Source organism: Indicator indicator, chromosome 32 (genome assembly GCF_027791375.1).
Source record: "Indicator indicator isolate 239-I01 chromosome 32, UM_Iind_1.1, whole genome shotgun sequence".
Lineage (NCBI taxonomy): Eukaryota > Metazoa > Chordata > Aves > Piciformes > Indicatoridae > Indicator > Indicator indicator.
In genome coordinates this window covers 23,569-50,995 of record NC_072041.1, presented here as the reverse complement: position 1 = coordinate 50,995, position 27,427 = coordinate 23,569, and the positions used below count along the sequence as shown (strand labels likewise).

At 47.1% G+C, this 27,427-nt stretch overlaps 2 protein-coding genes across 2 annotated transcripts; one reads left to right on the top strand and one right to left on the bottom strand.

Moving 5' to 3' along the window:
• The first annotated feature begins 430 nt into the window (after positions 1–430).
• Positions 431–8,251, top strand: SLC45A1 (solute carrier family 45 member 1). The gene is made up of 8 exons (XM_054394804.1): positions 431–845; positions 1,859–1,951; positions 2,411–2,635; positions 3,671–4,410; positions 5,567–5,720; positions 6,839–7,015; positions 7,698–7,903; positions 7,970–8,251. The coding sequence occupies exons 1-8, from the start codon at positions 446–448 to the stop codon at positions 8,249–8,251; spliced, it is 2,277 nt and encodes a 758-aa protein (XP_054250779.1). The 5' UTR covers positions 431–445.
• A 6,616-nt stretch (positions 8,252–14,867) lies between these two features.
• On the bottom strand, positions 14,868–15,426 carry MRPS16 (mitochondrial ribosomal protein S16). Its single transcript, XM_054394809.1, has 3 exons — positions 15,399–15,426; positions 15,070–15,330; positions 14,868–14,983 (listed from the first exon to the last, which is right to left on the bottom strand). Exons 1-3 carry the CDS (start codon positions 15,409–15,411, stop codon positions 14,868–14,870), a joined length of 390 nt encoding a protein of 129 aa, XP_054250784.1. The 5' UTR covers positions 15,412–15,426.
• Between the last annotated feature and the right edge of the window lie 12,001 nt (positions 15,427–27,427).

Here is a 27,427-nt window from a genome sequence, read left to right as displayed (position 1 = left end):
AGGAGTCTGGATCTGAAGCCAAGCCACGGCTTTGCGTTACTGTAAACTTAGACTGAGGTTGTGATTCAACTTAATTTAGATCAAATGAACTGCAGGTAAATGTAAACCTATTGTTGTTATAGGAACTCCTGGGAAGCATGACATGTCTGACTGGTAATTTAAAAAATATTTCATTTTTAATCCCCGATGATGTTAGGCAATACCTAGGTAACCAAGACAGGATCTCTGCTGTCTCATTTGTGCAAAATGGAGGAGTTATGTTTGTAAGACATACATGCCTCATGTAAGGAGGCGGAGAAATAATATTGTAAATAAAATATGAAGGCTGCACTTAGTATGTGAAATGTTGAGAAAAGGCCTGAAGTTTAGTAAATTAAATTAAGCAAACTTTTTCATACTCGACCACTTCATTCTGAGATATTTTTCTTCCAGACACCTACCTGAGATGATACCACCATCTGCAACAACCCCTGTCGGTGATGCTGCACTCTTGCCAAGTGCAGCTTCTCAGGAAATCTGGAGGTCACAAGTTCCAGGCTACTCTGGATCAGTCACACAGCACATAAGTCATCGGGCCAACAACTTCAAGAGACATCCAAAAAGGAGAAAACACATCCACCCTTCACCACCACCACCGCCAAATACTCCATGTCCTGTTGATTTGATTGACTTTGGGGATTTCCAGCCTCAGAGGTCTTTCCTAGAACTCCTGTTTAATGGGTGCATTCTCTTTGGGCTTGAGTTCAGCTATGCTATGGAAACAGCTTATGTTACCCCTGTGCTGCTTCAGATGGGGCTTCCAGACCAGTTGTATGGAATGGTGTGGTTCATCAGCCCTATATTAGGTAACTTTTCTCTGCACTATTTCTTCCCTTTTGTTTTTTCTACTACATGGAGTTAAATGGGTTTGTTTTCTCTGCTTCAGCTGTTCACAAATATTCCATGTGCTCTTGACGTTAAGAAGCACTAGCCATAATTTTACACAACTGATTGGAGAATAATTCCTGCTGTGTCTTGCTTGAAATGGGCTGAGTGTGATCAAAATGTCTCTTTTAATGACTTCTCAAGCTTTTAGGTCTTTAGCCAGGATAAGCTTTGTTACTCTGTCTGTATTTAAACTAGCCAAAGAGAATCAGTGAGACTGCCTTCTCCTGTTTACCTCTCTGAAACCAATGTGGTGTCCCAGGGAAGAAAGACTGTTGCCTGCTACTATTACAAGTGTTGTATTACTTGCCTTAGTATGGAGGCAGGGCTGGGGGTATATCCATTGCTATGGGAAGAACTGCAGTATGGGCTCTTACCACTTGGAAACTTTGTTCTGTCTGTTCTTGTGAGATGTGAGGATAGGTCCCTACTCACAGGCTGGCCCAGAGTAATACAGGCACCTTTCCAACTTGCATGGTTGCTTCCTGCTATCTTCCGAGCTAATTGTTTAGGTGATCTCCTATCTAAGGTAGGACAAATTAAATAGCTTTTAAGGAACAATCCTTTGGAATGTATAACTGTTGTATTCTTACTTCTTGATTGCTTAGGGCTGGGTGATCGGTAGGACTGGATGATCTTGGAGGTCTCTTCCAACCTGGTTGATTCTATGATTCTCAGCCGATGTCAAACTTTGCTGTATTAATGATATAGAGCAAACAAATGTGATAATGAGCAGTGGCACATTGCCTTATTAAATCCCTGACTTGGGAATTACCAGGCAGTATACTATGTGCACATCTGGGCAGCTAGTACCAACTGGGGAAATCACTATGCCTTGATGTCCTGCCTTTAACGGCCTTTTAAGCTCCCTGCTTTAAGTGCCCTGTGAAACAGGCTTGTAGAAAAATGCTACTTGGTGATTCCTTTTTTCTAGGATTCTTGCTACAGCCTTTGCTGGGAGCCTGGAGTGACAGATGCACATCAAGATTTGGGAGGAGAAGACCTTTCATTCTGGTCTTAGCAGTAGGTGCGTCTTTTAGAAATGATGGGCATAACACTCATGAAGTAGGAACATTGGACATCTCTCCTCTGAGAGATCTGGTGCTAGGCTGAACAAAGTACCTCTGAAGTGCTGGGTATTGTGGGGTCTGAAGAAGGTGGTAAGCTGTGCTGAGGTCGTGCTTTGGCAGCCAGAGCTCCATACATAAAAGCTTCTCATGTCAGATTCTGAAGAAATGCTGTTTTGAGGGTCAAGAATGTTTTTCTTTGGTAAAAAAACAACTCCAGACATTTGTAAGCTTCAGCAGTGGAAAGCGTTATGTATATCCTATAAGCCGTGCTCACTCTCTAGACTGGTGATCTGAATGAGAGCAATAGTGCTTACCATAAGGCTGTGGAGGTAGCATAGTGCTTCTAGAGTATGGGGTGATGCAGAGTTTTTTTGCTTGCAAGCAGTGCATTGATTTTGATTTGGTTTTCTTCCCAGGAGCGTTGCTTGGGCTCTCACTTATGCTGAATGGCAAAGATATAGGGAGTGCCTTGTTTGACACTGCCAATAACCATAAATGGGGGATCATTCTTACAGTCTGTGGTGTTGTCCTCATGGACTTCAGTGCAGATTCAGCAGACAATCCCAGTCATGCCTACATGATGGATGTATGCAGTCCAGCAGATCAAGACAGGGGCCTCAATATCCATGCTTTGTTAGCAGGTATGCTTTCTTGGTGCTCCCTAGGTGATGTGAGTCCTAAGTAAACAAGCCCTGCTGTGAGAAAGCAGAGTGTAAATCCCAGGTCTTTTCCTGTATAAGCATAACCGAATACCTGGAGAGGTAGCGTTAATTAGCTTTGAAAACAAATTTCTGCTTACTGCAAAAGGCTTTTGTAACAGCAAACAAGACACAGTTCTGGATTGTTCATTGGAATGTCACTTGTATCATATATAACACCTACACAAACAAAAAAATTATGCCTTGAGGGAGGAGGTTTGCCTTCCTGAAAATGTGGAGAATGCCTTTTTCAGTTGCTCCGTTGGAGGAAAAAGCTGAAACTGGGCCCTGTGATCGCTTATTGCTGTCATCTTTGATTGCTGTATTGTCGTAGCCTAGCTTTTCTCTCCAGGGGGACTCTTTCGTGTTCTCCAATGTGTTTGTAAGGAAGAAAGGATAGTGGAGTGAGAGAGGTGTCCAGTGCCCTCAGAACTTCGTGTTCATTACTAGCAGTGCAGTGGCAGTTCTGTACACTGTCAACACATTGCGGAGTAATGAGCTTGCTGTGCTCCTGAAGTGATTTGATCTGTCTTGGAAGCAGCTAGATCTGTGTTCCTCTAACTGAGGAAAATGGGTTTTCACTTACTTTCAGGAGACCAGTCATAGCTGACTGATTGCAGAGCCTTGGCATGAGGCTGTTGGACACTTCTGTTTTACAGACTAAAATAGCTGAAGGTAAAGTGGTTTGTTCTTGGCAAATAAAGAAATACAATTTTTGATTATTTGTATCATCACTTGTATAGCACTGCACTTCTCCCTCTTTCTGTACTGTGTTTGTACATGCAGACTATTCTTGGGGTGTGGGTAACTGTGGTTATTATTGCATTTGAATTGAAAAAGGGTTCAGTAGTAAAACAGAAGTAACATGTTGAATTCTACTTCATTAGTAGAATTGAATCATTAGACAAATGATGCTATGCTGTGCTGACTTCCAGGATTGGCTAAGGAAGATAATCTTGGCTTTGTTTTTTCCACCAGGTCTTGGAGGTGGCTTTGGTTATGTTGTTGGAGGAATACACTGGGATAAAACCAGTTTTGGAAAAGCCGTGGGAGGGCAACTTCGTGTCATCTATGTCTTCACCTCAGTTACACTGTCTATCACTACTGTGCTGACTCTAATTAGTATTCCAGAAAGACCCTTAAGGCTCTTTAGCAGGAAGAAAAAGGTGATGAAGAGTCCAAGTCTTCCTCTCCCTCCTTCTCCACCTTTCTTCTTTGAGGGGGGGGTAAATGAAAACTTTGCTTCTCATAACTCAGCTCACTTATGTGCAAGTTTTACAACTCCCATTTCCCCCATGAGTCCACTTACACCCAAATACGGCAGTTTTGTCAGCAGAGACAATTCTTTGACAGGAATTAATGAGTTTGCATCTTCATTTGGGATTTCAAATATTGACAGTGTACTTATAGACTGTTTCACAGGTGGGCACAATAGTTACTTGTCACTTCCAGCTAGCTTGCCCAGACAGCCTGCCAGTGTTAGCTTTCCTCGAGCACCTGATGGGTGTTACCAAGGAGAAAATGGAGTTCTGGAGCAAGGGGAGAGTGACGTAATGCCAAGGCCTGATGGGGATGCACTAAGGGTGGGCTCGCTGGATGCGATAAAGCCACGGTCATCAGGGATCCTGAAAAGACCTCAAACCTTGGCCATTCCAGATACCGTAACAGGACACTGTACAGAAAATAGCAGAAGAAGAAATGTAACCTTCAGCCAGCAGGTAAGGGCAGGAGATCAATGGCATGACCATGTAAACCTGAGCATTCATTTAATCTCTTCATATGTTTTTGAATATGTGGTACACAAATTCACTGTTAAAGCTGATTGTGACAATTTGCTCATAAAGGTAATTTTGGGAACATCATACTTGCTATGATAGTGGGTAGGACGTGAATTATGACCAGCAGTCAGCTGCCTTTGTGAAGATGGTAAGAGTGGGAATATGCTGCTCTCATTGGGCCGAGACAGTTAGTTTGGTTGTTATTAGTCCTGCTTCACCACCCAAGTAGCTACCACACAAGAACAAATAAAGACATGTTTTTATTGAGCCTGTATCTTCCCTTTCTGCAGAAATACCTGCAATATAGGGCCAGGGATAGGATTCTCCCAGAGCTTCTCCTTATGGCAGTCATTACATCTGGTTCCATCAGGGTGGTGAGGTTTCCCTTACCGTAGGATAAGACTCTGACCTCACCTCCCACTGTTGATAACTTGGAACGTCTGAGATCTCTGTATGCTGGTCCATTTTTTAATGATCCGGGATGAGGTAAACTGTCAACTGTCCTCTGTTGTTTTTTGGGGTTGGTTTGGTTTGGTTTTTGTTTTTTTTTTCCCCAATGGGGGAGGTGGTGGTGGGGGTTTTGTTTGTTTTGATTCATTTGTTTATTGCTGTACTTGGATGCAATTTATGAGAGCAGACTTTGCTGGGGCCAGGATTTCACATACTGTGTACGTAGAGATTGAGCAAGCAATGAGAATGTGTTTCAGTTAAAACCGGCCTCTTCTTCCTCATGTCTATAAAACTTGGGGAGCCAAATTCACATGAATGTGGATGCAGCTCGTGTTCAATGCAGTGGAATTAATGTCTTCTACACTAGCATCTGCATGTGGTTGCCAAATACCCTAGAGAAGTGAAAGGTACTGTTTCAGGTATACTGAAAGCTTGCAGCTCAGTGCTGTCCTTTAACACTTGTTCCAAGGCTGAACTTCTAGCTTAGCTAAACAAACTGTTTTTAATCTCCAAGTCAACATACTGCAGCAGCAGCAGGGTTTTAACGTTCGGATATCAGATGAGGTGTGTAACATTACATAGATTCACTCAAAGGATATTTGTTTTTTTTCTTGCTGTGTTGATGCGGTAATTTTTTCGGTCACAGGTTGCTAATATCTTGCTGAATGGTGTTAAGTATGAGAGTGAGCTGAATGGATCAGGCGAGACCTCTGAGCAACCACTCTCTGTGAAGCTTCTTTGTTCCACCATCTGCCAGATGCCCAAGGCTCTTCGTAACCTCTGCATCAACCATTTCCTAGGTATTCAGAAAGCGCTGTCTTGCTTTCATCATGAAGTAGGTCTATCTTGTGTTAATGTTTTAAAATATTTTATCTGTTGGTGCAACACCTGCTAACTAGACAGGATATGAGCTGTTCCATATACGCTCACCAATAAGATACTTTCTGGTATTTAGTTTCTTTGAATACTGAGAAAGGGGAAAAAAACCCACAACAAAGCAGTAAACCCTATATTCCTAGAAAGGGAATAACAGCAGCCTAAATCAGCACATCTGTTCAATGGAATGGTTACACTGGCATGAGAAATGCTACTCTAACAAGAACTTGAAACTATCGACCTTTTTTTTTTTTTTTTTTGCTTTCCAACACTCTGAAACTGGCATTACTAAGCAGAAAGATGAGGTTGGTTGTATTTCCCTGCTTACACCCGAGACCTGCGTTTGCTTTCCTTTCTTTGACAGCGCATGTATGGGGGTCACAGAACAGGCCGTGGGGAGGCACAGAACACAACACTGCAAGAGTGCCTGTAACCAGCGCACCATTACCTTTACTCTTACCAGTGTGTGACTTATGGTTTGGAAGGCCTTGCGAGCAATCTAGTTTACACAAACTTGGACAGGAGGTTACAGGCAGTTACTAACTCATTGGCTCAGAAAGAAACAAATGTAGATTATCTGCATCAGTGGCCCTAATGTCAGTTTGTGAGTAGGAGTTTTAAGTGTGTCAGAAGCACTCTAGAGGCTGCAGCCATAACAGAAGTAGCACTCTTTCCAGTTCTGCGTGGGAGGAAAACAGCAACCTGAAAAGACACGGTGATGAGCCGCTCTGAAGGTAGCTCAGACTGCTGTAATCTGTTTTTCTGTCTTGATAAACCAGTGTTCTGTGGTCTGCAGTCAGCCTTTAGGAGTCCTTTCAGGAATTCAAAGGACAAAAATCTTGGGTCTTTAAAATCTCAAATGTTTGACAAATGTAGTGTAATGCACATGGACGAGCAGTCTTAAATAAATGTGGCTGAATGTTAGGTAATACTTAATATGTCTTCAATTGTGATTTATAATATAGCTAATGACATCCTTGTAAGCTTACAAGGGGAAACAGATACTCTGCAATCCTAATATGTTACTTCTGTCTTCTTTCAGGATGGCTTTCCTTTGAAGGGATGTTACTCTTCTATACCGACTTCATGGGAGAAGTAGTGTTTCAAGGGAATCCCAAAGCACCTCACAACTCAGATGAGTATCAGAAGTACAACGCTGGGGTCACCATGGGCTGCTGGGGAATGTGCATCTATGCATTCAGTGCTGCTTTCTATTCAGGTACTTAGCATAGTCATCTTAATTGATGCTGTGAGAAGATGCGGTGTTTCTGCAACACGTCTGGGCATATAGCCTGCCATGTGGTACAAGTGCTGAAGCAGGGTATTCTTTTTTCACTGATTATCTCTCCTGATTATCTTGGCCTGCACTTGACAGTGGATGAGGTCTGAAGTCCAGTGAAAACACATCTCTGTTAGTCTATAGTTCTTTTCACAGGTTGCATTTTTGATGTACATTGAATCCAGAAATACAAACAGCCACTGTAGGCACGGTTCTGTCACATCAGCAGTCAGTACCCATGTGCCCCACGTGGACCACCCCAACGTCATACACCACCCAAGCACCTTGTCCTATGTGTTGTGCATGTGCCATGTGCACCTCCACCCCAGCCCTCAACAATTCGCATTTACCTTTTCAGGACAGGAGCACTGCCAGACTTCAGCTCTGCCATACCCTACCTGCAGGTGGGGCAGCAAGGCTGCATTGTGGCAGTGGGATTTGGAAGGGATCCTTGGTGTCTATGTGCAAGACACCAGTTACTCACAGGTGTAATGGTTGCTGCCAAGATGTGGCTGCCTAATGTCTGGGTTTTGGGGTCTGAGGTGGACTCCTTGGGTCTATGGATCAGCTAGTGGCAGGGAGGGCTGCAGTTCACTTTGAATGCCATGCTGTTATCTTGCAGCCGCATTAGAGAAGCTGGAGGAGCGGTTCAGCACACGGACGCTGTACTTTGTGGCATATTTGGCCTTTGGGCTGGGCACGGGACTGGCCACACTCTCCAGAAACATCTATGTAGTGCTGTCGCTCTGTGCTACCTACGGCATCCTCTTCGCCACTCTCTGCACGCTGCCCTACTCCCTGCTCTGTGACTACTACCAGAGCCACGAGGTGAGCCCCGGGACTGGGAGGGGAGAGGGGCTCCTGCAGCGCCCCTTACTCTTGTGTCCCCTGCAGTTTGTAGGGTCGCAGGTGGAGAGCACCCGGCGTGGGATGGGCGTTGACATTTCGCTTCTGAGCTGCCAGTACTTCCTGGCACAGATCCTTGTGGCTCTGGCCATGGGGCCTCTGACAGCAGCTGTGGGCAGTGCCAGTGGTGCCATGTACTTCGCCAGCCTAGTGTCCTTCCTGGGCTGTCTCTTCTCCTCCCTCTGCATCACCTATGAGTCACCATCCACTGAGGAGCTGCTACCCACTGAGGAGCAGCGCCCACTCTTGCCCCGTGCACCGAATGAATAAATGGGAAAAGCAACCACCGCCTCTGCTGCGTCATTGTGTTGCCCTCAGCTTCCCCACGGTGGTATGGTGGGCTCATGTGCCCCTGGGATGGCAGAATTGAGCATAGGAAATGACAAGGACGTCTGCACTGGTTTCACTGAGCTTTACCCTGCCTGCGGGAGGGTAAAGGGCTAGTTGACAGCGCCTGGCACTGCTCATCCTTCCCTTAAGGGGGCAAAGGCCCATCTGTGCCCCTGGTGCCACAGCACCAGGAAGTGGTGGTGTCAGCATGGGGCCATTCCTTCCAGCCACCCCTCAGTGCCATCATTTCCAGGGGAAAAAGTGGTGATGTTCAGCTTGAGGTAGGGGACCCAGAAGCCTGATGCCTGGGCAGATGCTCTCCAGTGGCAGCAAGCTGTGGGGCTACACATGCCACTGTGGGCACTGCCACTGTGGGAGTGCTGGGGATGTGGCACTCCACCAGCTTCATGGACAGAAGGTGTCATCTCACAGCCAGGTAGAGTGGCCCAGTCCTTGGTCACTTGGGTGCAGCAGTGACTCTTGTGAAGCCTTGGGGAGTGGCAGGGCCACCCTGCAAATCCTGCCCTGTGTTCATGGTAATCCTGGTTCTGGAGGGTGCTTTAAAAAACTTTGGAAAAGTTGAGAGCAACTGGTCTTGCTCAATGTCAAGTGCCACAGCCGGGCTCCTGGGTGTGCAGAGCTCCCATCAGCGGAAGTGCTCCAAGAAGCCACTCTGGAGTGAAACCACCATGGCCTGGCTTCCAAACCCTGCTCTGTAGGTTCTGGCTGTGGTCCATGGTGGTGGTTACCAATACCTGCATATTTACTTCTAAATTAGACTTTTGACTTAAGACTACAGGGCCTTGTGATGAGTTAGTAGGGGGATGGGCAGTCATCCATAACCTGGTTTTAGAGAGAAGGGTCTTCTTGCACCAGCTTTCTTTGGGCAGAAGCTTATTCTCAAAGTTAAGAATTTAAGAAAAAATCATTTGTATGAAAGCTCAGAGCTCACCATCCTTGCTTGTCAAGTTGTACCTTGTGACAATTTAAAATCTGCATGGAGATCAGTGGTCAGATGGAGCTATGTCTGTCTTATCTTGTTAAAACTAGTAAAAGGGCTTTGGGTTTTATTATCTCTGAGAATTCTTAATTCTGATTCTGCAAGGTGGTAAACGTGAGATCTCATTCAATTTCTGGTTAAGCACAGGAGTTCTTGAGAGCAAAGATGACAACCAAAATAAAGTTAGAACTTTCTAGGATCTTTGTCAGCCTGTCTCCATGGGCAGGCAGACAAGGTTTGCCCAAGGATGATGGGAATTTTGATGTTTACATGTGCTGTGCATGACACCTCTGTAGAGGTTATTTTTGCTCACCTGGTCTTTAGGTCCAGAAGAAGGATTTTCTCTGGAGGGTCATTCTGTTTAAATGAGTTTTAGTTGTCTGTTGACAAGTTTATTCTGATGCTTGATCTAGGTGAAAACTTCTGTAATCTTTAGCTCTTGTGGCTTACTATACTCCAATGCTGAAGCATACTGCAAAACTTTTTAGAAACTTTTTTATCATCTGCCTTTGAGTATTACTCTTTTCATTTGAGAAGTAAATTTCATGCTACTCAGTATTGACTTAATGGAGTCAAGCACTCAGAGGTAAAGGACTGTCAGATCGATGAGTCTACTCATCTTTCTTTGGGCTCACAGTGTCTTACCTGCAAAAACATTTGTGATCGTGGGACAGTTGTCTCTGAGAATACTCACGATGAAGCTAGAACAAAATAGCAGGAGGAACTGTACATCTATAGCTTTTGATTTCTGACTATCTAAAGACTTTGGAGAATTTTTCTTTTCTTGTTGGTCTGCTGTGTAACCTTAATTTCTGTTCCTTATCTTACCGCACTTTGAAACTCAAAAATTTTGTTACAGTGTTTTTTATTCCACTAGCAGTACTAGGTCTTAAAACATGCTCCCCTCTCAAGGTTTGTAAGCAGCATGGATCATGAACATTTTGTTTTTCTAGTCACCTGGAATTGCAGATAATTTTGTTGGAAGTGAGAATCTTCAAGAGATTCACAGAATCGGTCAAATCAGCGTATCTAATGGTAATGGTTGTCTTTGCTTCCATCTGCAAATAAATATTATGTTTATACAGTTACAAAGCTGCTGCTATGCCATATGCACTGCCCAATAGAATATGTTTTTAAGTTTTCTGGTTTATGGGATATACACTTTATTTTGCATATGCGTTTATGTAGTCTTTGCATACACAGTACTCTTAAGCCAACATCAATGTAAAATTTCAGACTTAGAGTGATACTGGTGGTGTCTGGAATAAACCCAGAGCTTGTCACCATTGTGCAGAGTTGGAAGTCATGCCAAATCCGTAGAAATGGCTTCAAGCAGCATTGCTTACTTGCTTATTCTCTACCTTTGTCATACATTTTGTGTTTTACAGAAATTACTATATGTGGTGTCTGTCTAACTTTGAGCTGCAAAGTGATGTTTGTCTTTTGGATTCCACACACTTCAAATGTTCTCTCTCAATCTTCAAGCTGCTGTTTAGAAGTAAGGTGCATGACTTCAGGCAGGAAAACGATCTTACGTCATACTGTAGTTCATTCTTTCTAGTGGAACCTAAAAGTTAATTTTGATTAAATTCTTATCATTAAAGGTTGCTTGATGGTAATTATTTGTGTATGTTAATAAATGTATTTATAACACCTATATATAGGTGTAGGTGAGGCAGGGAGAGGGATGGAGAAAGCACCTAATAATTGTCTCATGTTTCTAATTAAGCTAACTGTAACCACTTCAGTGTGTTTCTGCAGTTCATTCGACCTCTGCTGTGTCTCTCAAAAAAGACAGCCTAAAAATTTTGGGGTTTCTGCTGTATCTTTGAACAAAGAAAAGAAATTACTTCAATAATCAAATAAAATAAAATCGAATTACTATATATAAAAAAAACTATATTGTGAACTATTTCAGAATGGTTGCCTAGACAGTTTATTTTCTATTAACAAGTAGTTAGTCATCGTGTACTCTATAGGACATGCACTTTATTTAAAAAAAACAACAAACACCACAAAAAACCCCACCAAAAAGCATTTGTCCTTGGGTAAAAGGTGGCTTTCGTAATACATATTCTCCCTCCTTCAGACTTAGTGACTTTTAGATGCCATTACTGTACCACCACCTGGATTGCATTAGTACAATAAAGATCTTGAGAATTCTATAACTACTGGAGCTGAAATGCCAAGGAAGATCTCCAGCATGTGTTTAATTTATCTAAATTGACATTTTTCCATACCTCTTGTTGCTATGTCATAATGATTCACTCAGCCTGCTTTTTCTGCTGTTAAGGTTTTTGGTGATGGTCATTAAGGACACAGCTGCAGCAACATTTTGTTGCTGTTCCTCTGCCCGAGGCTTCTGCTTCTGTAGCAGGGCTAGTGGAAGGGAAGGTGCTAGTGATAGTAAGCCTGCATTTTGGGTGGCAAATTTCAGGGTGCAACATCCAAGATAACACCAAAAGCTGTAGGGCAGCAGTGCTAGGACAGACTAGAGGTCATTTACTATAATCCTTAGTTTTCTTGGTATTGCTGTCCTTGCTGTCTCCTAACAGGTTTGAAGGTTCTGGGAAAAGTGTTCTACACTGTACAGTTTATTCTTCATGTTAAAAGCCTTGCCAACACACTCTCTCTCATACATCCTTTGCAGAAATGGTAAATGGGTGGATTAATGAAGATGTTTGGTGTCTGCAGTGGGCTGCCCAATGTCCTTACCCACAGTGGTAGCCAAGCAGTTTTACTTTAGATCTGAAAGACAACAGCATAGTCCAACACCTAAATAGCACTAATAGTTAATAATAATTGAAGGGGAGACTGCTTCATCAGCTTGCTAGGTGTGCGGAACACAGAAGTACTCTGGGAGCAGAAAGAAAGCAGGTGATTAGTAATGTTAATCAGATGACTTCAAATATATGAAGTATGCATGGAATAGCAGTCTAAGGAGACTGAAGAGTCTGCAGTGGGGATGATGCGATATTCACCATCTATGTCAACTTTTTGTTTCATTTTTGCTTTTTTTAGGATCTAGCAATAGCTTTCTTGAAGAAGGGATAACAAATTTTGTTGCAGTAGCAAATGAAATGGTCGACAGAGGAAATCACAGCATCAGAGCAGAAATGAGGATTTTGGGTTGTGTGAGTACCATGGTAACAATGCTTATGAGAGCTCCTTAAACAACGAGGAACTGAACAGAATTGCTATCAAACGCTGTGAAGAATCACTACACTGGCACTTCGGCTGTGTGTTTCTTTAAGCCTAGCTTTAGCATCAGCCCAATGATTGTCTGCTTCTGGCTAATGCTCACTTCTTGTATGCAGTTGTTTTTTTCAGCCCACGCAGCCTTTTTGGGGGAAAAAGGAAGGTAGCAATATAGCTGAATAAGTTCGATAGTTTATTCCTACCAAGAAAGGGGAATTCTTGCTCCTTTTGACTTAGCCCTTGCTTTAGAGAGTATTTAGTGCTATATATTATGTCTACGATAACATACAGCCATGAACCTAGATCCCTTTGTGCCACATTACTAGATACAGTGCTGCCAAGCAACAGGTCATAGTGACTACAAAGAGGAGCATCAACCTGTTTGTTGAATGGCAGGGTCAGCCCAAAGCATAAATGCCTTTGGTGCTCACAGCTAACTGCTACTGGTTTTCCCTAGCAACCTCGAGGAGGCCTCAGCTCATACCCTATTCCCAGCACTGCACCAATCACCATTTGCAAAACGCTAGAATTGGTCTTAGTAATTTGTCCATAGTCTTCAACTGCTGACACCATCACAGCAGCTATCGTAATTGCACATTATAAGCTCAGTATGCCATTTAGAAAAAAAACCAACAAAAACCCCAACACCAAATAATCTAAAACAAACAAACAAACAAAAACCAACCAAAGCACTTTAGGTTGTCCTGTACTCTGCACCTGTGCAGAAAAAAAATCCACTGCTTCCATGGCAAGCAGTTTAGCTTCTGTAACAATGCACAGTATTCTGGTCCACATGCAGCAATTTAGGAACCCTGGAAAAGCTACTTGTTTCCACAAGAAGAAAACATACCTACCACTTGTATTTGCAATGAAAAGCGACCTATGTAAAGAGAAACACACTGTTTTCTCCAGCTGTTATCCTATCTGTTACATGTTGCTTGGTGTAGCATATGTCTTAGCAGGGAATTTAAAACAATTAGCAAGGCAAGCAAAAAGCTGAGAAGCCACTGCAGAAAGCACAACCTCAGCACTGCTGGACTTGCCTTTTAGTACTTTGTTTACCTGATGTTACTGCTGTTGTGCAGCAGTAGTGGCTGATGCTGTCACTTACTCTATGGCATTAGAGTGCCCCATTATTCAAAAGGGCACGAAAGCAACTACTCTACTGCTGTATGACTGCATGATGCTTTATTTAGTAACAAAGCTCTGTCTTTATTAGAGAAAAAAAAGCTAGGCCACCATGAAACTGCCTTAAAGGAAACCTGAAGGACCTGTTTTTTTTTTTTTTTTGTTTGAAGCAGAAAGCCCAGAAAGGGAAAGCTGTGTGGTACTTCTAGGTTACAATAGGAAGAACAGTGTGGATGCAAACCTCTACCTTGGAAGCAAAGAAATTTAGAGTAATTCAGAGATGTATTTCCTAGATACCCTGTACCAGAGTACAGACACTTTTTTGTATAGCATGTGACTCTGAACATACCAAATACATGGAAGGGAGAAGTATTATAAAAGCAACACCACTTTTCACAGCCTCATCCAATTTATGCAGTATTTTTTTAACCACGTATGCCATTCTTTCATCCATAAGCAGAAGTAAACCCACCTATTTTCAATATTGTGATTTTGTTAAAAGCAAATGAGCCTGTTTCTTAAAGCATTTTGTCTATTCTTCCTCTATCATGGTGGTTACACCACAATCCTTAGTGGGATGCAGTACTGGAATCCTATCTTGGCTGACTTCTACGGTAGGATTGTGTAAGAGTTGTGGTAGAAGAAACCCCAAAAAGCCAGAGATACATCCACAGTAAGAGACAGACTTAAACTGGGTTTCTTGGTTCTCGAGATAGGGCCAAATATATAAGTTAAGACTCATACCTCACTTCATGCAACCCCCCCCTTTCTGTTTATCTGAGACTGAGATCTTTCCCTTCTCTTGGTAACTAAACAAATAGGCCCTGAACCAACATGGAGAAACTAAGTAGAAACACAGCTACAGTTCCATTTATCTGCCTCACCTGGATCACTGAACTGTCCTGTTATATTAAGTCACTGCCAGCAATCAAACAGTTCATGAGTGCAGCAGGCAAATGGAAGCTGCTGCAGGATGCAGTACGGTACAGCTAGTAACATGCCTTTAGGAGATGCTGTATGCCTCATGGGATGGTTCCGTACCTACATTATAGTAAGAAAACCCCTTTTATGTTTGCTGCACTCAATTTGGCAGCAACAAAGTGGTATCTGAAAAGAGCAGCACATGCACAGTGTAGAGTGTGCAAACCTCGTTTTAATGCAGACAGAAGAGTTGAGAGGGCAAGCCGGCGGTGCCGGGGCCACTCGGCCGTCCCTCGGTCTGGGACTTTCTCAGGCCCCATCGCCGGGTCCGGGCGAGCTGATCGCTGAGGGCGCGGTCCGCCGGCGGCGCAGCCTCTCGGCGCCAGTCACTGTCATGGGGTGCAGCGGCAGGAACCCTGCTAGACCTACAAAGAAAGGCGGTGATCCAGAGCGGGCTGTAGCAGGCCCCTAGCTCAGCCCCCCCACTCTCAGGCGCCCACCCTGGACCTACCCAAAAGCTTCTCTGCGGGCCGGGAGAGCTGCGCGCCGCAGCCGAGCCAGTAGCGCAGCCGTTCCAGGTTGAGCCCCGCCACCCTCTCGCCGTAGGCGTTGGGCAGTGGGTCGAGGCAGCCGAGCTGCTCCAGGTACTTCCCGTCGCGGGCGCGTTTGCTGTGCGCTGCCACGATACGAAAGAAGGGCCGGTTGGTGCAGCCTCCGAGGGCAAAACGGATCACGACATGCCCTCCGCGGTAGCCTTTCAGGAGGCGGCTACCTGTGAAGAGAGTGAGAATTGGCTAAGGGCCAGGCCAAGCCCGGGAGGCTGTACCCACGCGCACTTACCGAGCTGCACCATGACGGCGGCCGAACTTCCCCGCGTCGCGCCTGGATGATGTAGAGGAACCGGAAGCGCGGTGGCTAGAGAGGTTGGAAACCGAATTTCTCATTACCAGTGGTTCAACCAAACCGCTAATTCTTGCTTGTTAAAAGATTGCGATACAAGAGAAAAAGGTAAAGGCATAATGTTGTCTTCTGCTTTGTTTTTTTTAAGCTATGCGTGGAAGAAATGAAGGCAAAGTGTTTGGAGTTAGGGTTAGGTTTAGGGGTTAGTGTTAGGATTAGGGGTAAAGGTTAGAGATTAGTGTTAGGGTTTAGGGTTGGGGTTAGGGTGCCGCTGGAGTTAGGGTTACGGGTGGGGTTGGGGTTAGGGTTGGGATTAGAGTTAGGGGGTTAGAGTTAGTGCGTAGGGTTAGGGTCAGGGTCAGCGGACGTGTTAAGAGTCAGGGGCTGGATGGAGTTACGATGTCACATGGGCTGGGAGCTTAGGGTCGGGGGCTTGTGGTCTGGGGATTGGGTCGGGGGCTGGGGGCTTGGGGTCGGGCGTGGGGGCTTAGGGTTGGGGGCTTGGGGTCGGGGGTTTGGGGGCTTAGGGTTGGGGGCTTGTGGTAGGGGGCTTGGGGCTTGGGTCAGGGGCTGGGAGCTTAGGGTCGGGGGCTTGGGTCGGGGGCTGGGGGCTTAGGGTCGGGGGCTTGGGGTCGGAGGTTGGGGTCAGGGGCTGGGGTCGGGGGCTTGGGGTCGGGGGCTTGGATCGGCTGGGGGCTTGGGGTCAGGGGCTTAGGGTCGGGGGCTGTGGGCTTAGGGTCGGAGGCTTAGGGTCGGGGGCTTGGTGTTGGGGGCTAGGGTCGGGGGCTTGGGTCGGGGGCTGGGGGCTTAGGGTTGGGGGCTTGGGGTCAGGGGCTGGGGTCAGGGGCTTGGGGTCGGGGGCTTAGGGTTGGGGGCTGGGGTCGGGGGCTTGGATCGGCTGGGGGCTTGGGGTTGGGGGCTTAGAGTTGGAGGCTTGGGTCAGGGGCTGTGGGCTTAGGGTCAGAGGCTTAGGGTCGGGGGCTGGGAGCTTAGGGTTGGGGGCTTGGGGTCGGGGGCTGGGGCCTTAGGATCGGGGGCTTAGGGTTGGGGGCTTGGGGTCAGGGGCTTGGGTCACGGGCTTGTGGTCGTGGGCTTAGGGTCGGGGGCTTGGGGTTGGAGGTTGGGGTCGGAGGCTGGTGTTGGGGTTGGGGTCGGGGGCTGGGGGCTTAGGGTTGGGGGCTTGGGGTCAGGGGCTTGGGTCGGGGGCTTAGTGTTGGGGGCTTAGGGTCGGGGGCTTAGGTTTGGGGGCTTGTGGTCGTGGGCTTAGGGTCGGGGGCTGGGGTCGGGGGCTTGGGGTCGGAGGTTGGAGTCGGGGGCTGGTGTTGGGGGCTTGGGTCGGGGGCTGGGGGCTTGGGTCGGGGGCTTGGTGTTGGGGGCTTAGGGTCGGGGGCTTAGGGTTGGGGGCTTGGGGTCGTGGGCTTAGGGTCGGGGGCTGGGGTCGGGGCTTGGGGTTGGAGGTTGGTGTTGGGGGCTGGGCGTCGGGGGCTTAGGGTTGGGGGCTGGGGTCGGGGGCTTGGGTCAGGGGCTTGGGTTGGGGGCTGGGGGCTTAGGGTCGGGGGCTTAGGGTCGGGGGCTTGGGGTCAGGGGCTTGGGTCAGGGGCTTGTGGTCGTGGGCTTAGGGTCGGTGGCTGGGGTCGGGGGCTTGGGGTTGGAGGTTGGGGTCGGGGGCTGGTGTTGGGGGCTTGGGTCAGGGGCTGGGGGCTTGGGGTCGGGGGCTTGGTGTTGGGGGCTTGGGTCAGGGGCTTGGGTCGGGGGCTTGGTGTTGGGGGCTTAGGGTCGGGGGCTTAGGGTTGGGGGCTTGTGGTCGTGGGCTTAGGGTCGGGGGCTGGGGTCAGGGGCTTGGGGTCGGAGGTTGGTGTTGGGGGCTGGTGTTGGGGGCTTGGGGTCAGGGGCTTAGTGTTGGGGGCTGGGGTCAGGGGCTTGGGTCGGGGGGTCGGGGCCTTGGATCGGCTGGGGGCTTGGGTCAAGGGCTGGGGGCTTGGGGGCTTAGGGTCGGGGGCTTGGGTCAGGGGCTGGGGGCTTAGGGTCGGGGGCTTGGGATCCGGGGCTTAGGGTCAGTTGCTTGGGGTTGGGGTCGGGGGCTTGGGGTCGGGGGCTTGGGGTCGGGGGCTTGGTGTTGGGGGCTTAGGGTTGGGGGCTTGTGGTCGTGGGCTTAGGGTCGGGGGCTGGGGTCGGGGGCTTGGGGTCGGAGGTTGGAGTCAGGGGCTGGTGTTGGGGGCTTGGGTCGGGGGCTGGGGGCTTAGGGTTGGGGGCTTGGGTTGGGGGCTTAGGGTCGGGGGCTTAGGGTTGGGGGCTTGGGGTCGTGGGCTTAGGGCCGGGGGCTGGGGTTGGGGGCTTGGGGTCGGAGGTTGGTGTTGGGGGCTGGGGTTGGGGGCTTAGGGTTGGGGGCTGGGGTCGGGGGCTTGGGTCGGGGGCTGTGGGCTTAGGGTCAGAGGCTTAGGGTCGGGGGCTTGGGGTCGGGGGCTGGGAGCTTAGGGTCAGGGGCTTGGGTCGGGGGCTGGGGGCTTAGGGTCGGGGGCTTAGGGTTGGGGGCTTGGGGTCAGGGGCTTGGGTCACGGGCTTGTGGTCGTGGGCTTAGGGTCGGGGGCTTGGGGTTGGAGGTTGGGGTCGGAGGCTGGTGTTGGGGTTGGGGTCGGGGGCTGGGGGCTTAGGGTTGGGGGCTTGGGGTCGGGGGCCTGGGTCGGGGGCTTGGTGTTGGGGGCTTAGGGTCGGGGGCTTAGGGTTGGGGGCTTGGGGTCGTGGGATTAGGGTCAGGGGCTGGGGTCGGGGGCTTGGGGTCGGAGGTTGGTGTTGGGGGCTGGGGTTGGGGGCTTGGGGTCAGGGGCTTAGGGTTGGGGGCTGGGGTCGGGGGCTTGGGTCGGGGGGTCGGGGCCTTGGATCGGCTGGGGGCTTGGGTCAGGGGCTGGGGGCTTGGGGGCTTAGGGTTGGGGGCTTGGGTCAGGGGCTGGGGGCTTGGGGGCTTAGGGTCGGGGGCTTGGGTCGGGGGCTGGGGGCTTAGGGTCGGAGGCTTTGGGTCGGGGGCTGGGGGCTTAGGGTCGGGGGCTTGGGATCCGGGGCTTAGGGTCGGTTGCTTGGGGTTGGGGTCGGGGGCTTGGGGTCGGGGGCTTGGGGTCTGGGGCTTAGGGTCTGGGGGTATTTTCAGTTCCTCTGAGCTGATTTGAAAACCCCATTATTTTTTCCCCATTTGATTATCTCTAAAGAAAAGTGGGTTTGTCTGATAAAAGGGGACAGAACTCACCTCCCAATCAAATACAATTCATGTATTAAAAAAGCTTCAGTCCACTTCTGACTGCCAGCTGAGCAGGCAGAGGTAGTTTTCTTTGACGTGTATCTATTCTTCCTTTTTGGCAGCCTTTTATGCCTCTATACTGTTTAGACTGCTTATATTTGCTTCTCAACTCTAATCTGATCTAGTTTTGTGTACAAAACATTCTTACACATAACGAGAGACACTAAGACTTTGGACAGAGAGAGGATTTTTCTCAAGGTTAAGCAACTACACTTGTTTATTTCTGGATTTTTAACTCTTTGACAAGAAATGGGCTAAACCTTGACACCCTGTCACTTTATCTTCGGCCAAATGGAGTGTATTGCAATTTGTTCAGCACTTTTTTTCCCCCCTCTGTGGTTGACAACCACTGCTATTTGTAATTTCAGCAGCCCTGGCACTGTGAGAGTTGGTGGCCTTGCAGATATAGTGTGAGAGAGCAAAAATAAGGGACAACATGAGTAATCTTAATTGCCCTGGTACTTAATTATACAACAATGTCATTTATGCTACAGGAGAAGTTGTTCTGAAATCATGAGCGATCATAAATCTTTTTTTTTCCACTGAATTTAGTGCTATCTATAGGGTTCTACTAATTATGCCCTCCCTACACACAGATAAAACTTGTTTCTCTTGTCATTATGGCGTGGTATCTTGACTCAGCGTTTATGCAAACATAGTCACATCGCTCTCTGTAGTCAGATGCAGCAGGTTCCCTTTCGTAGTTGGTTCACTTTCTCATTAGTGCATTAGTTGAAAACTTTGGGTCCTTCTGTACTTCCTTCCTGGGGCTGATGAACCAGGCTGTAACTTTGATCTCATTGGCTTTGGCAGCACAGGGGCTGTGTGCAGATTGTGGCCATCTCTGGGTTCTTCACAATGTGACCACTGCTGTGTTCCTAACCAGAAATACATCAATTTTTTCACAATAGAAGTTGTAGCTAAACTCAGTTCTGTGTTTGTTCTCTTGAAAATGAAGGATTCCTGTTTCATTAGAAGCTGTTTTGGGCCAAGGTCCCAGGAACTTGGTGCAAGCAACCATTGGAAGTCAAGACTCTCAACAGCTCTGCAAAATCAATGGCATCACATAGGAAGATTAAAGCTGCTTTTCCCACTCCAGCTGTTTTACCTATCTGTGGTTGCTGGCAGACTGGTTGAACCAGAGGATTTGGATAGCTTTGAGTTTAATATCAAAAATTATGCCCAGTCCAACCTTATGACCTCACCCATTTTGGTGAGGTTGGCACCATCTTGGTGCGGCTGGAGCCATCTTGGTGAGGCCAGCGCCATTTTGGTGAGGCTGGCGCCATCTTGGTGCGGCCGGCGCCATCTTGGTGAGGTCAGTGCCATCTTGGGGAGGCCAGCGCCATCTTGGTGCAGCCAGTGCCATCTTGGTGCGGTCGGCACCATCCTGGTGAGGCCAGCACCATCTTGGTGCGGTCGGCGCCATCCTGGTGAGGCCAGCACCATCTTGGTGCGGTCGGCGCCATCTTGGTGCAGTCGGCACCATCCTGGTGAGGCCCGCGCCTTTTTGGTGAGGCCTGCGCCATCTTGGTGCGGCCATTAGTATTACTAGGAAAGACTGGTGGGCATTAAGGTCACACTGTGAGCACTGGGAGGCATTGGGTGTTACTGGGAGCACTGATGGGTCTGGGAGGGCATTGGAAAGGGGATTTGGGCTTTAATTGGAGCACCGGGAGGAACTGGGAGGTCAACGGGTGTTACTGGGAGCCCTGGAAAGAGATTTTGGAATTACTTGTAGCACTGGGAGAGACTGGTAGGCATTGGGGTCACACTGTGAGCACTGGGAGGCATTGGGTGTTACTGGGAGCGCTGGAAGAGATTGGGGAGGCATTAGGGTCACACTGGAGGGATTGGGTGTTACTGGGAGCACTGGAAGAGATTGAGAGGATATTGGGTATTACTGGGAGCACTGGTGGGTCTGGAAGGGCACTGGAAAGTGGGTCTAGGCTTTAATGGGAGCACTAGGACCAACTGGGAGGCCACTGGGTGTTACTGGGAGCCCTGGAAAAGGATTTTAGAATTACTGGGAGCCCTAGGAGAGACAGGGGAGTGGGGAGGGGGCATTTTGGTCATACTGTGAGCACTAGGAGGACACTGGGTACACACTGGGTATTACTGGGAGCAGGGGGAGACACTGGGCAGCACTTGGTGTTACTGGGAGCACTGGGAAGAGAGTTTGGAATACTGGGACACTGGGGTTGCTACTAGGAGCAATGGGAGAACTGAGAAGGAGATTAGGGGGTTACTGAGGGGTTGGGGTTAGGGGTAGGGTTAGGGTTTAGGGTTAGGTTTAGGGTTAGGGGTTAGGGTTTAGGGTTAGGGGTTAGGGTTAGGGTTTAGGGTTAGGGTTAGTGTTAGGGTTAGGGTAGGGTTAGGGTTAGGATTTGGGGTTAGAGCTAGGGTTAGGGTTTAGGGTTAGGGTTAGGTTTAGGGTGAGGGTTAGGGTTAGGATTGGTTTAGGGTGAGGGTGAGGGTTAGGGTAGGGTTAGAGTTAGGGGTTAGGGTTAGGGGTTAGGGTTAGGGTTAGAGTTAGGGTTAGGGTTAGGGTTTAGGGTTATGGTTCTGGTTAGGGTAAGGGTTAGGGTTAGCGTTAGGTTAGAGTTAGGGTTAGGGTTAGGGGTTAGGGTTTTGGGTTAGGGTTAGGATTAGGATTAGGGTTAGGGTTAGGGGTTAGGGTTATGTTTTAGGGTTAGGTTTGGGGTTAGTGTTAGGGTTTAGTGTTTGGGTTAGGGTTAGGGTTTAGGGTTTAGGGTTAGAGTTAGGGTTAGGGTTTAGGGTTAGGGTTAGGTTTAGGGTGAGGGTTAGGGTTAGGATTTCGTTAGGGTTAGCGTTAGGGTTAGGGGTTAGGGTTAGGGTAACGATTAGTGTTAGGGTTAGGGTAGGGGTTAGGGTTAGGGTTAGGGTTGGGTTTAGGGTAAGGGATTAGGGTTAGGGTTAGGGTTGGGGTTAGGTTTCGGGTTTAGGTCTTATTTTTTAGGTGTTAGGGTTGGGGTTAGGGGTTAGGGTTAGGGGTTAGGTGTTACGGGTTTGGGGTTTTAGCTCTTACAGATTTGGGGTTTTAGCTCTTTTGAGGAGAGAGTCTAAATGGAGGTTGCAATTGTGGGCTAGCTCTTTCCTGTCACCAGTTAGAGCCATTTCTAAGCACGTGGAGAAAAGGTGCTTTACAAGCCCCACAGAGACAAAGAAAAGCATTGGGGGCTAACACATGAAGGGAACCTCCTAGCACCAAATTTCTTTTGCCATTTGGTGTATTTTGAGGAGAGAGACTAAATGGAGCTTGCAATTCTGGCTAGCTCTTTCCTGTCACCAGTTACAGCCATGTCTAAGCAGGTGGAAAAAATTTGCTTTATAAGCCGCACAGAGGGAAACAAAAGCATTGGGGCCTATCACATGAAGGGAATGTCCTAGCACCAAATTTCTTTTACCATTTGGTCTATTTTGAGGAGAGAGACTAAATGGAGCTTGCAGCTCTGGTATAGCTCTTTCCTGTCACCAATTACAGCCATGTCTAAGCATGTGGAAAAAAGTTGCTTTACAAGCCGCACAGAGACAAAGAAAAGCATGGGGGGCTAACACATGAAGGGAACCTCCTAGCACCAAATTTTCCCTTTTGGTCTCTTTTTAGGAGAGAGTCTAAATGGAGCTTACAATTCTGTGCTAGCTCTTTCCTGTCACCAGTTACAGCCATCTCTGTGCCTATTTTTGCTGAGATCTTATATAAGCTGTGTATTTGAGCAATAAAGTTGAAGCTTGCTTATCAATCACATTGATTGCCGCTCGTCTTCCCTTGCATTTCACCAGTAAATCAGATTGATTTCTGCCCGTCTCCCTCGCCTTCGACACCAAATGTCGCCCAAACAGGGACCCTCGGAGACCTTCAGGCTGTTCCGGTAATACTGTGAGTCCCGGGAAGGAGGTGTCGATTAGCAGCGGTCGACGGGCAGAAGTGCAACTCATCCCTGGTGAAGGGAGTTCGTACCATGCCTGGGCCAGACCTTCGGGAAAGGCTCGCCATACGGGCAAGGGCTGCCGGCTCTCAGGTTCAAGGCTGCACTAAGGTAAAGATATCCGCAGGTCTTAGGCTGCTTAAGGAACTGATATCTAGGTAATGTATCTGGCCAGATAGGTTTTCGAGAGCAAAGTAGCCCTTAGTTTACTCAGCAGTTTCCTTGAGAAACTTTAGAAACAAAAAGACTTAGAATTTTCATTGAGAAATGAAAAGCAGAGGATGTGGACTTAAAGAAGCACCCTGAACGTTTGATACAGTTTGGTCCTTTGTGGGTTACAAGCAAGTGGACTCAACCGGTGCATCTCCCTACTCAAGTGACACAAGACAATGAAGATTCCTTTGCTTTTGGTGATGCCCCTGATGGGTTTGACAATTACATCGATAGATCCAAGGACTAATATGTGGATCCCGTGGGCTAACCAAACGAGTAATTTGGATTCTGTTTAAGTCTGCAGTCTGCTGTGGAACCTTTTAAAACATATTTGGTACCTATTTCTTTGGGTGCGTACGGAGCACAATGGACCTCTGAGGGCTTGCAGCGTGGAACTCATCCCTCCAGGAAGTGAGGTGAGCTGTGGGAAACTGAAATGGGGAATCAGAAGTCGTCCCCAGAGAGACACGTGTATGAACTGGTGAATGCACTCCTTAAAAAGCAGGGCAAAGTTATTCCTGGCCATGATCTTAAAGTAATGCTGGAGTGGGTGCAAGAAAAAAATCCCGACAGTTGCAGCATGGACAGCAGTATGGGGCAGCGGGAGGAGATGGCCCCTGGCTGGGTCATCACGAGTCTCAGAGCGGCAGTGCCAGCCACAGCAGGGAGCCAAGCGGCGACCCCCGCGCTGGCTCTGGCTTGTCCCGTGGAGGAGGCGGCAGCTGCGGCTCCCATCGCTCTCGTATATCAGCAGTAGCATTTACAGCCCTTGATTCTTTAAAGAAATGCCACAGGTTTTTTTTCATCAAGAAATTAGTGAAAAGGCAACTTTGGAGCTGAAGGTAGTGCTCATGCAGTCAGAACCTTCACTTCAAAGCTTGAAAATCTGCAAATTTCTGAAGACAACAGCGTGTCAACAACGAAGAAAAAAGAAAAGGAAAAAAGTGTCTTCTCTACTACCGTTTGCCACCCTCCTCTCTCTCTCCCCCCGCCCCGTCCTTCTCCCTCCTTATCTCACTCCCTTGTTTTGCAGCTGTTGGTCTGCAGAAACTTGAGTTCTAATTTTAAAGTAACAGTGTTAAGTTTTGTTAAGAAAGGTATTTTACCATTTCATGAATGCAACTGATATCTATATATTGGTTTTATCATTATTTCTGATTTTAAGGCATTTGGGAATTTATTATTTTAGTGTTTGTAATTGTTGCATTTTTTACAATAAGCATGATGATTATTGACTACCCAAAACCAAATTTGGCACTTGTAATTAGGTATATTGAGTGTTATAGAAAATGACTTTTGCTTACAAGCTTTTAGTTTTTGTGTTAAAGTATTTTTCCTAATCATTAAGCATATACACCGTGTAAGTGGTACTGGTTTTATAAGTTTATAGATTAAGGTTTTTCCTTCCTTTTTTCTGGTTCGAACCTCTTTTTTTGAGTATGCTGGCAATTTCAAGAAGAGCTCTATATACATATGGTAAATAAGCTTTCATTTTGAAAAGCGTGCTTTATATAATATAACATCTTTTTTGTTGTTTTCTTGCACATTACTTTGATGATTTAATTTTTACATAGTTCTTTAAGTCTTTAGGTCCTTTTAGCTATTAACAGTTTATTAAGACTTTATTTTAGGGACGTTATAGAGTGTTGTTTTAGTTTTTGTGTTTATAAAGGTTTTAAGATAAGGTTATAAGAATATGAAGAGTGACAAAAAAAAAAAAATCTTTCCCTTTTTGATACAGAGGTTTACCCTAGGGAAAATTCAGGGCTAGGAAGGGATTCATCTTTTCCCACCTACAGGTTTTCCTGATGCGAGTGTGGCAGAACACCAGACTCAAAGGATGGGATCTCACCAGAATGTTATAGTTAAACAGTGGTTACCCAGGAATAGACAATTAGCCCAGCCTGCCTATCTAGAGGAATTGATTTGTTTTTGCAATTGTTCATTTTGACGATCAAGTGTTTTGGAATTATAGTACGTATGACGATTGTTTAGAGGCAAGTAGTACTTCAGTTTGTGCCGCAGGTCTTATCAAAGGTTTGAATGTTACCTTACCCTGGGATCCCCAAGAGTTGCAACTTTTGGGCTCAGCAAGTGTTGGAAATGCATCACGGAACTGGACTCAAACATGTTTTGTGTTTGGAAATGGGTTTCATAGTTCTAATGGGATCATACCTGACTGGCATAGTCTTCCTGCGGAGTTGGGTAGTTGGACTATAGTTAGTCCTTTAGGAGAGCAATTTTGGGTGTATGGCAATTATTTTGGAATGAATGATACTGATGATAATGAATGATATTGGGCGGAACCCCACAACTGGAAAGTTTATTCCCTCACACAGTACACTGAAGTGACTTTTGCAAAAACTAAAGAGGGGGAATGGCATGGCAGGGGCCTCTTGTTAAAATTTAAATTTTTTGTAAAATTTAAATTTTTTTGCAGCTTCCTAATGATTCCCAGGAAACCCCAATGACATGTCATTTTAATTCTTTGACTACCATCAGTGCATTAATAACCTCGGGTGGAGGATACGCTTGTGTCTCAACAGGTTTTGGACCATATTGGGTCCCAGTGCTTTTATCATCCTTTGGATGCTGACAGCAGCAGCAGCCTTGCAGATCCTGAGGTGGCCACAGCGGGATGTGTGGGTCACGCTTGCCAAGGCCACAGAACGAGACATGCTTTGCCTCTCCGTATCAATGCCTGCCAATCCCTTCAGCACCTGTCTGGTGGGCATATCAGTGAATGGGTAAAAAGACATCACTGAAAAAATTGAACCACTGAACTTGAAAAGATCATTCTATATGTGCTTCCTGGCACACTTAATCGCTTTCATAGTTTTGGGTGTAAAGGATTTGAAAAGACAAATCTGACTAGCCTCAAGAGATAAGTATGTTAGGATTGGTAAGAATGCATTACTGTGTTGTGTTTAATTCTACATCAGACAAGGCCACAGATATTCAGGATGTTACTCCAGCAGGGAAGAGGTACAGAAATTATACTTCATGGTGCAATCAAACTGAATTCATAGAAGTGAAGAGGCATCCCCATCCTCGTCGTCTGCCTGCAGGTGTTTTCCTTATTTGTGGGGATAGAGCCTGGCCAGCTCTGCCCTCATGAATCAGAGGAGGACTTTGCAGTCTCAGTCATTTTACCATTTCTGGCTGGCTTCATAGTCTTGCTAAAACTATCATTTATGCTTTTGCTGTTTTGTTTTTTTTTTAATTGCTTTTGTTATCCTGTATATTGTAATGTTTATTAGGCGTAATCAATCGTTCTCTTAAGAGAATCCTTATTGTTCAACAGAAAAAAGGGGGAATTGTTGGAGAATGGCTTAAATCAAATCAAAGGGATACGAGTCTATTGAACAATTAATTTAGCAAAAGATGTAGGCCGCACTCCATCTTGTTTACTGCTCACAGTTAGTAGATATGCTGAAGCTGCAAGGTCTCTATGCTTGCAGCTGTCTTGCAAAGTTACAAAACAAAGAACTAGTTAGAAAGAAGTCTGTGAAATAGCACGTAGACCTAACTGCAAGTAGGCTGGATATTATAATGTAGTTCTTAACCTGAAACCAATTATCTTATGACACTTGTGCATATTCACCTTAGCTGTACCAATAGAATAATGACATCTGTGCATATTTTTGCTGAGATCTTATATAAGCTGTGTATTTGAACAATAAAGTTGAAGCTTGCTTATCAATCACATTGATTGCCGCTCATCTTCCCTCGCGTTTCACCAGTAAATCAGATTGATTTCTGCCCGTCTCCCTTGCGTTCGACAACACCTGGCTCCTCTGGTCTGCGCCAGGTCAGTGCCAGCCTCTGCTCTTCTCTGGGGTTCTTCTGTGCCAGCTCCCGGTCTCGGGACCGTGCGGAGCCTCCGGCGGTGCAGGACGGCAGCGGGTAAGTGTGGCAGTTTAGGCTGGGTGCCCCCTGCCACTGCCGCATGAGATACACCTCTGGTGTCCTGGGTGCCCACCCACTAGGGGTGGACACAGGAAATGGCGTATTTCTACCCATAACTCCTGCGCCCTATAAAGCCATCTGCAGAGTCATCCCCTTCCTCTTTCTTCCCTCTCTGCTCCCCTGGGAGATGTCCTCTCTTATCGGGTAATGCCGGGGGAGTATCCTCAAGGCCTCTGAGGCCTGTCTGGGCCTAATGCCAGGAGGAGAATGGAGGGGGGGGCAGTCTCAGACCTGGCCAGCCTGAGACTTGCCTAGCAGTGGGAGGTGGAAGAAAGAGCCCTTGGGGGGTTTGGGTTTACCCTCAGGTGGGAAGAAGGGAAGGATTGGGAAGCCTTTGGGAATTCTGTGAGGGGTTCTGTACGCTTTGGGATACTCTTTGTCACTATGCTTTGTAGTTTGTAGTTCTCTATAGCTTCACCAATTGCTTTTCCATTTAAACTTTCCATCACTCTCCAATCCGTTTGTGTGAGTCTCATTCTTTTGTCCCTTTCGGGGCAAGAGAGGATCTGTCTGGCCCCAAACCAGCACAGTAAGTCTCACCAAAATGG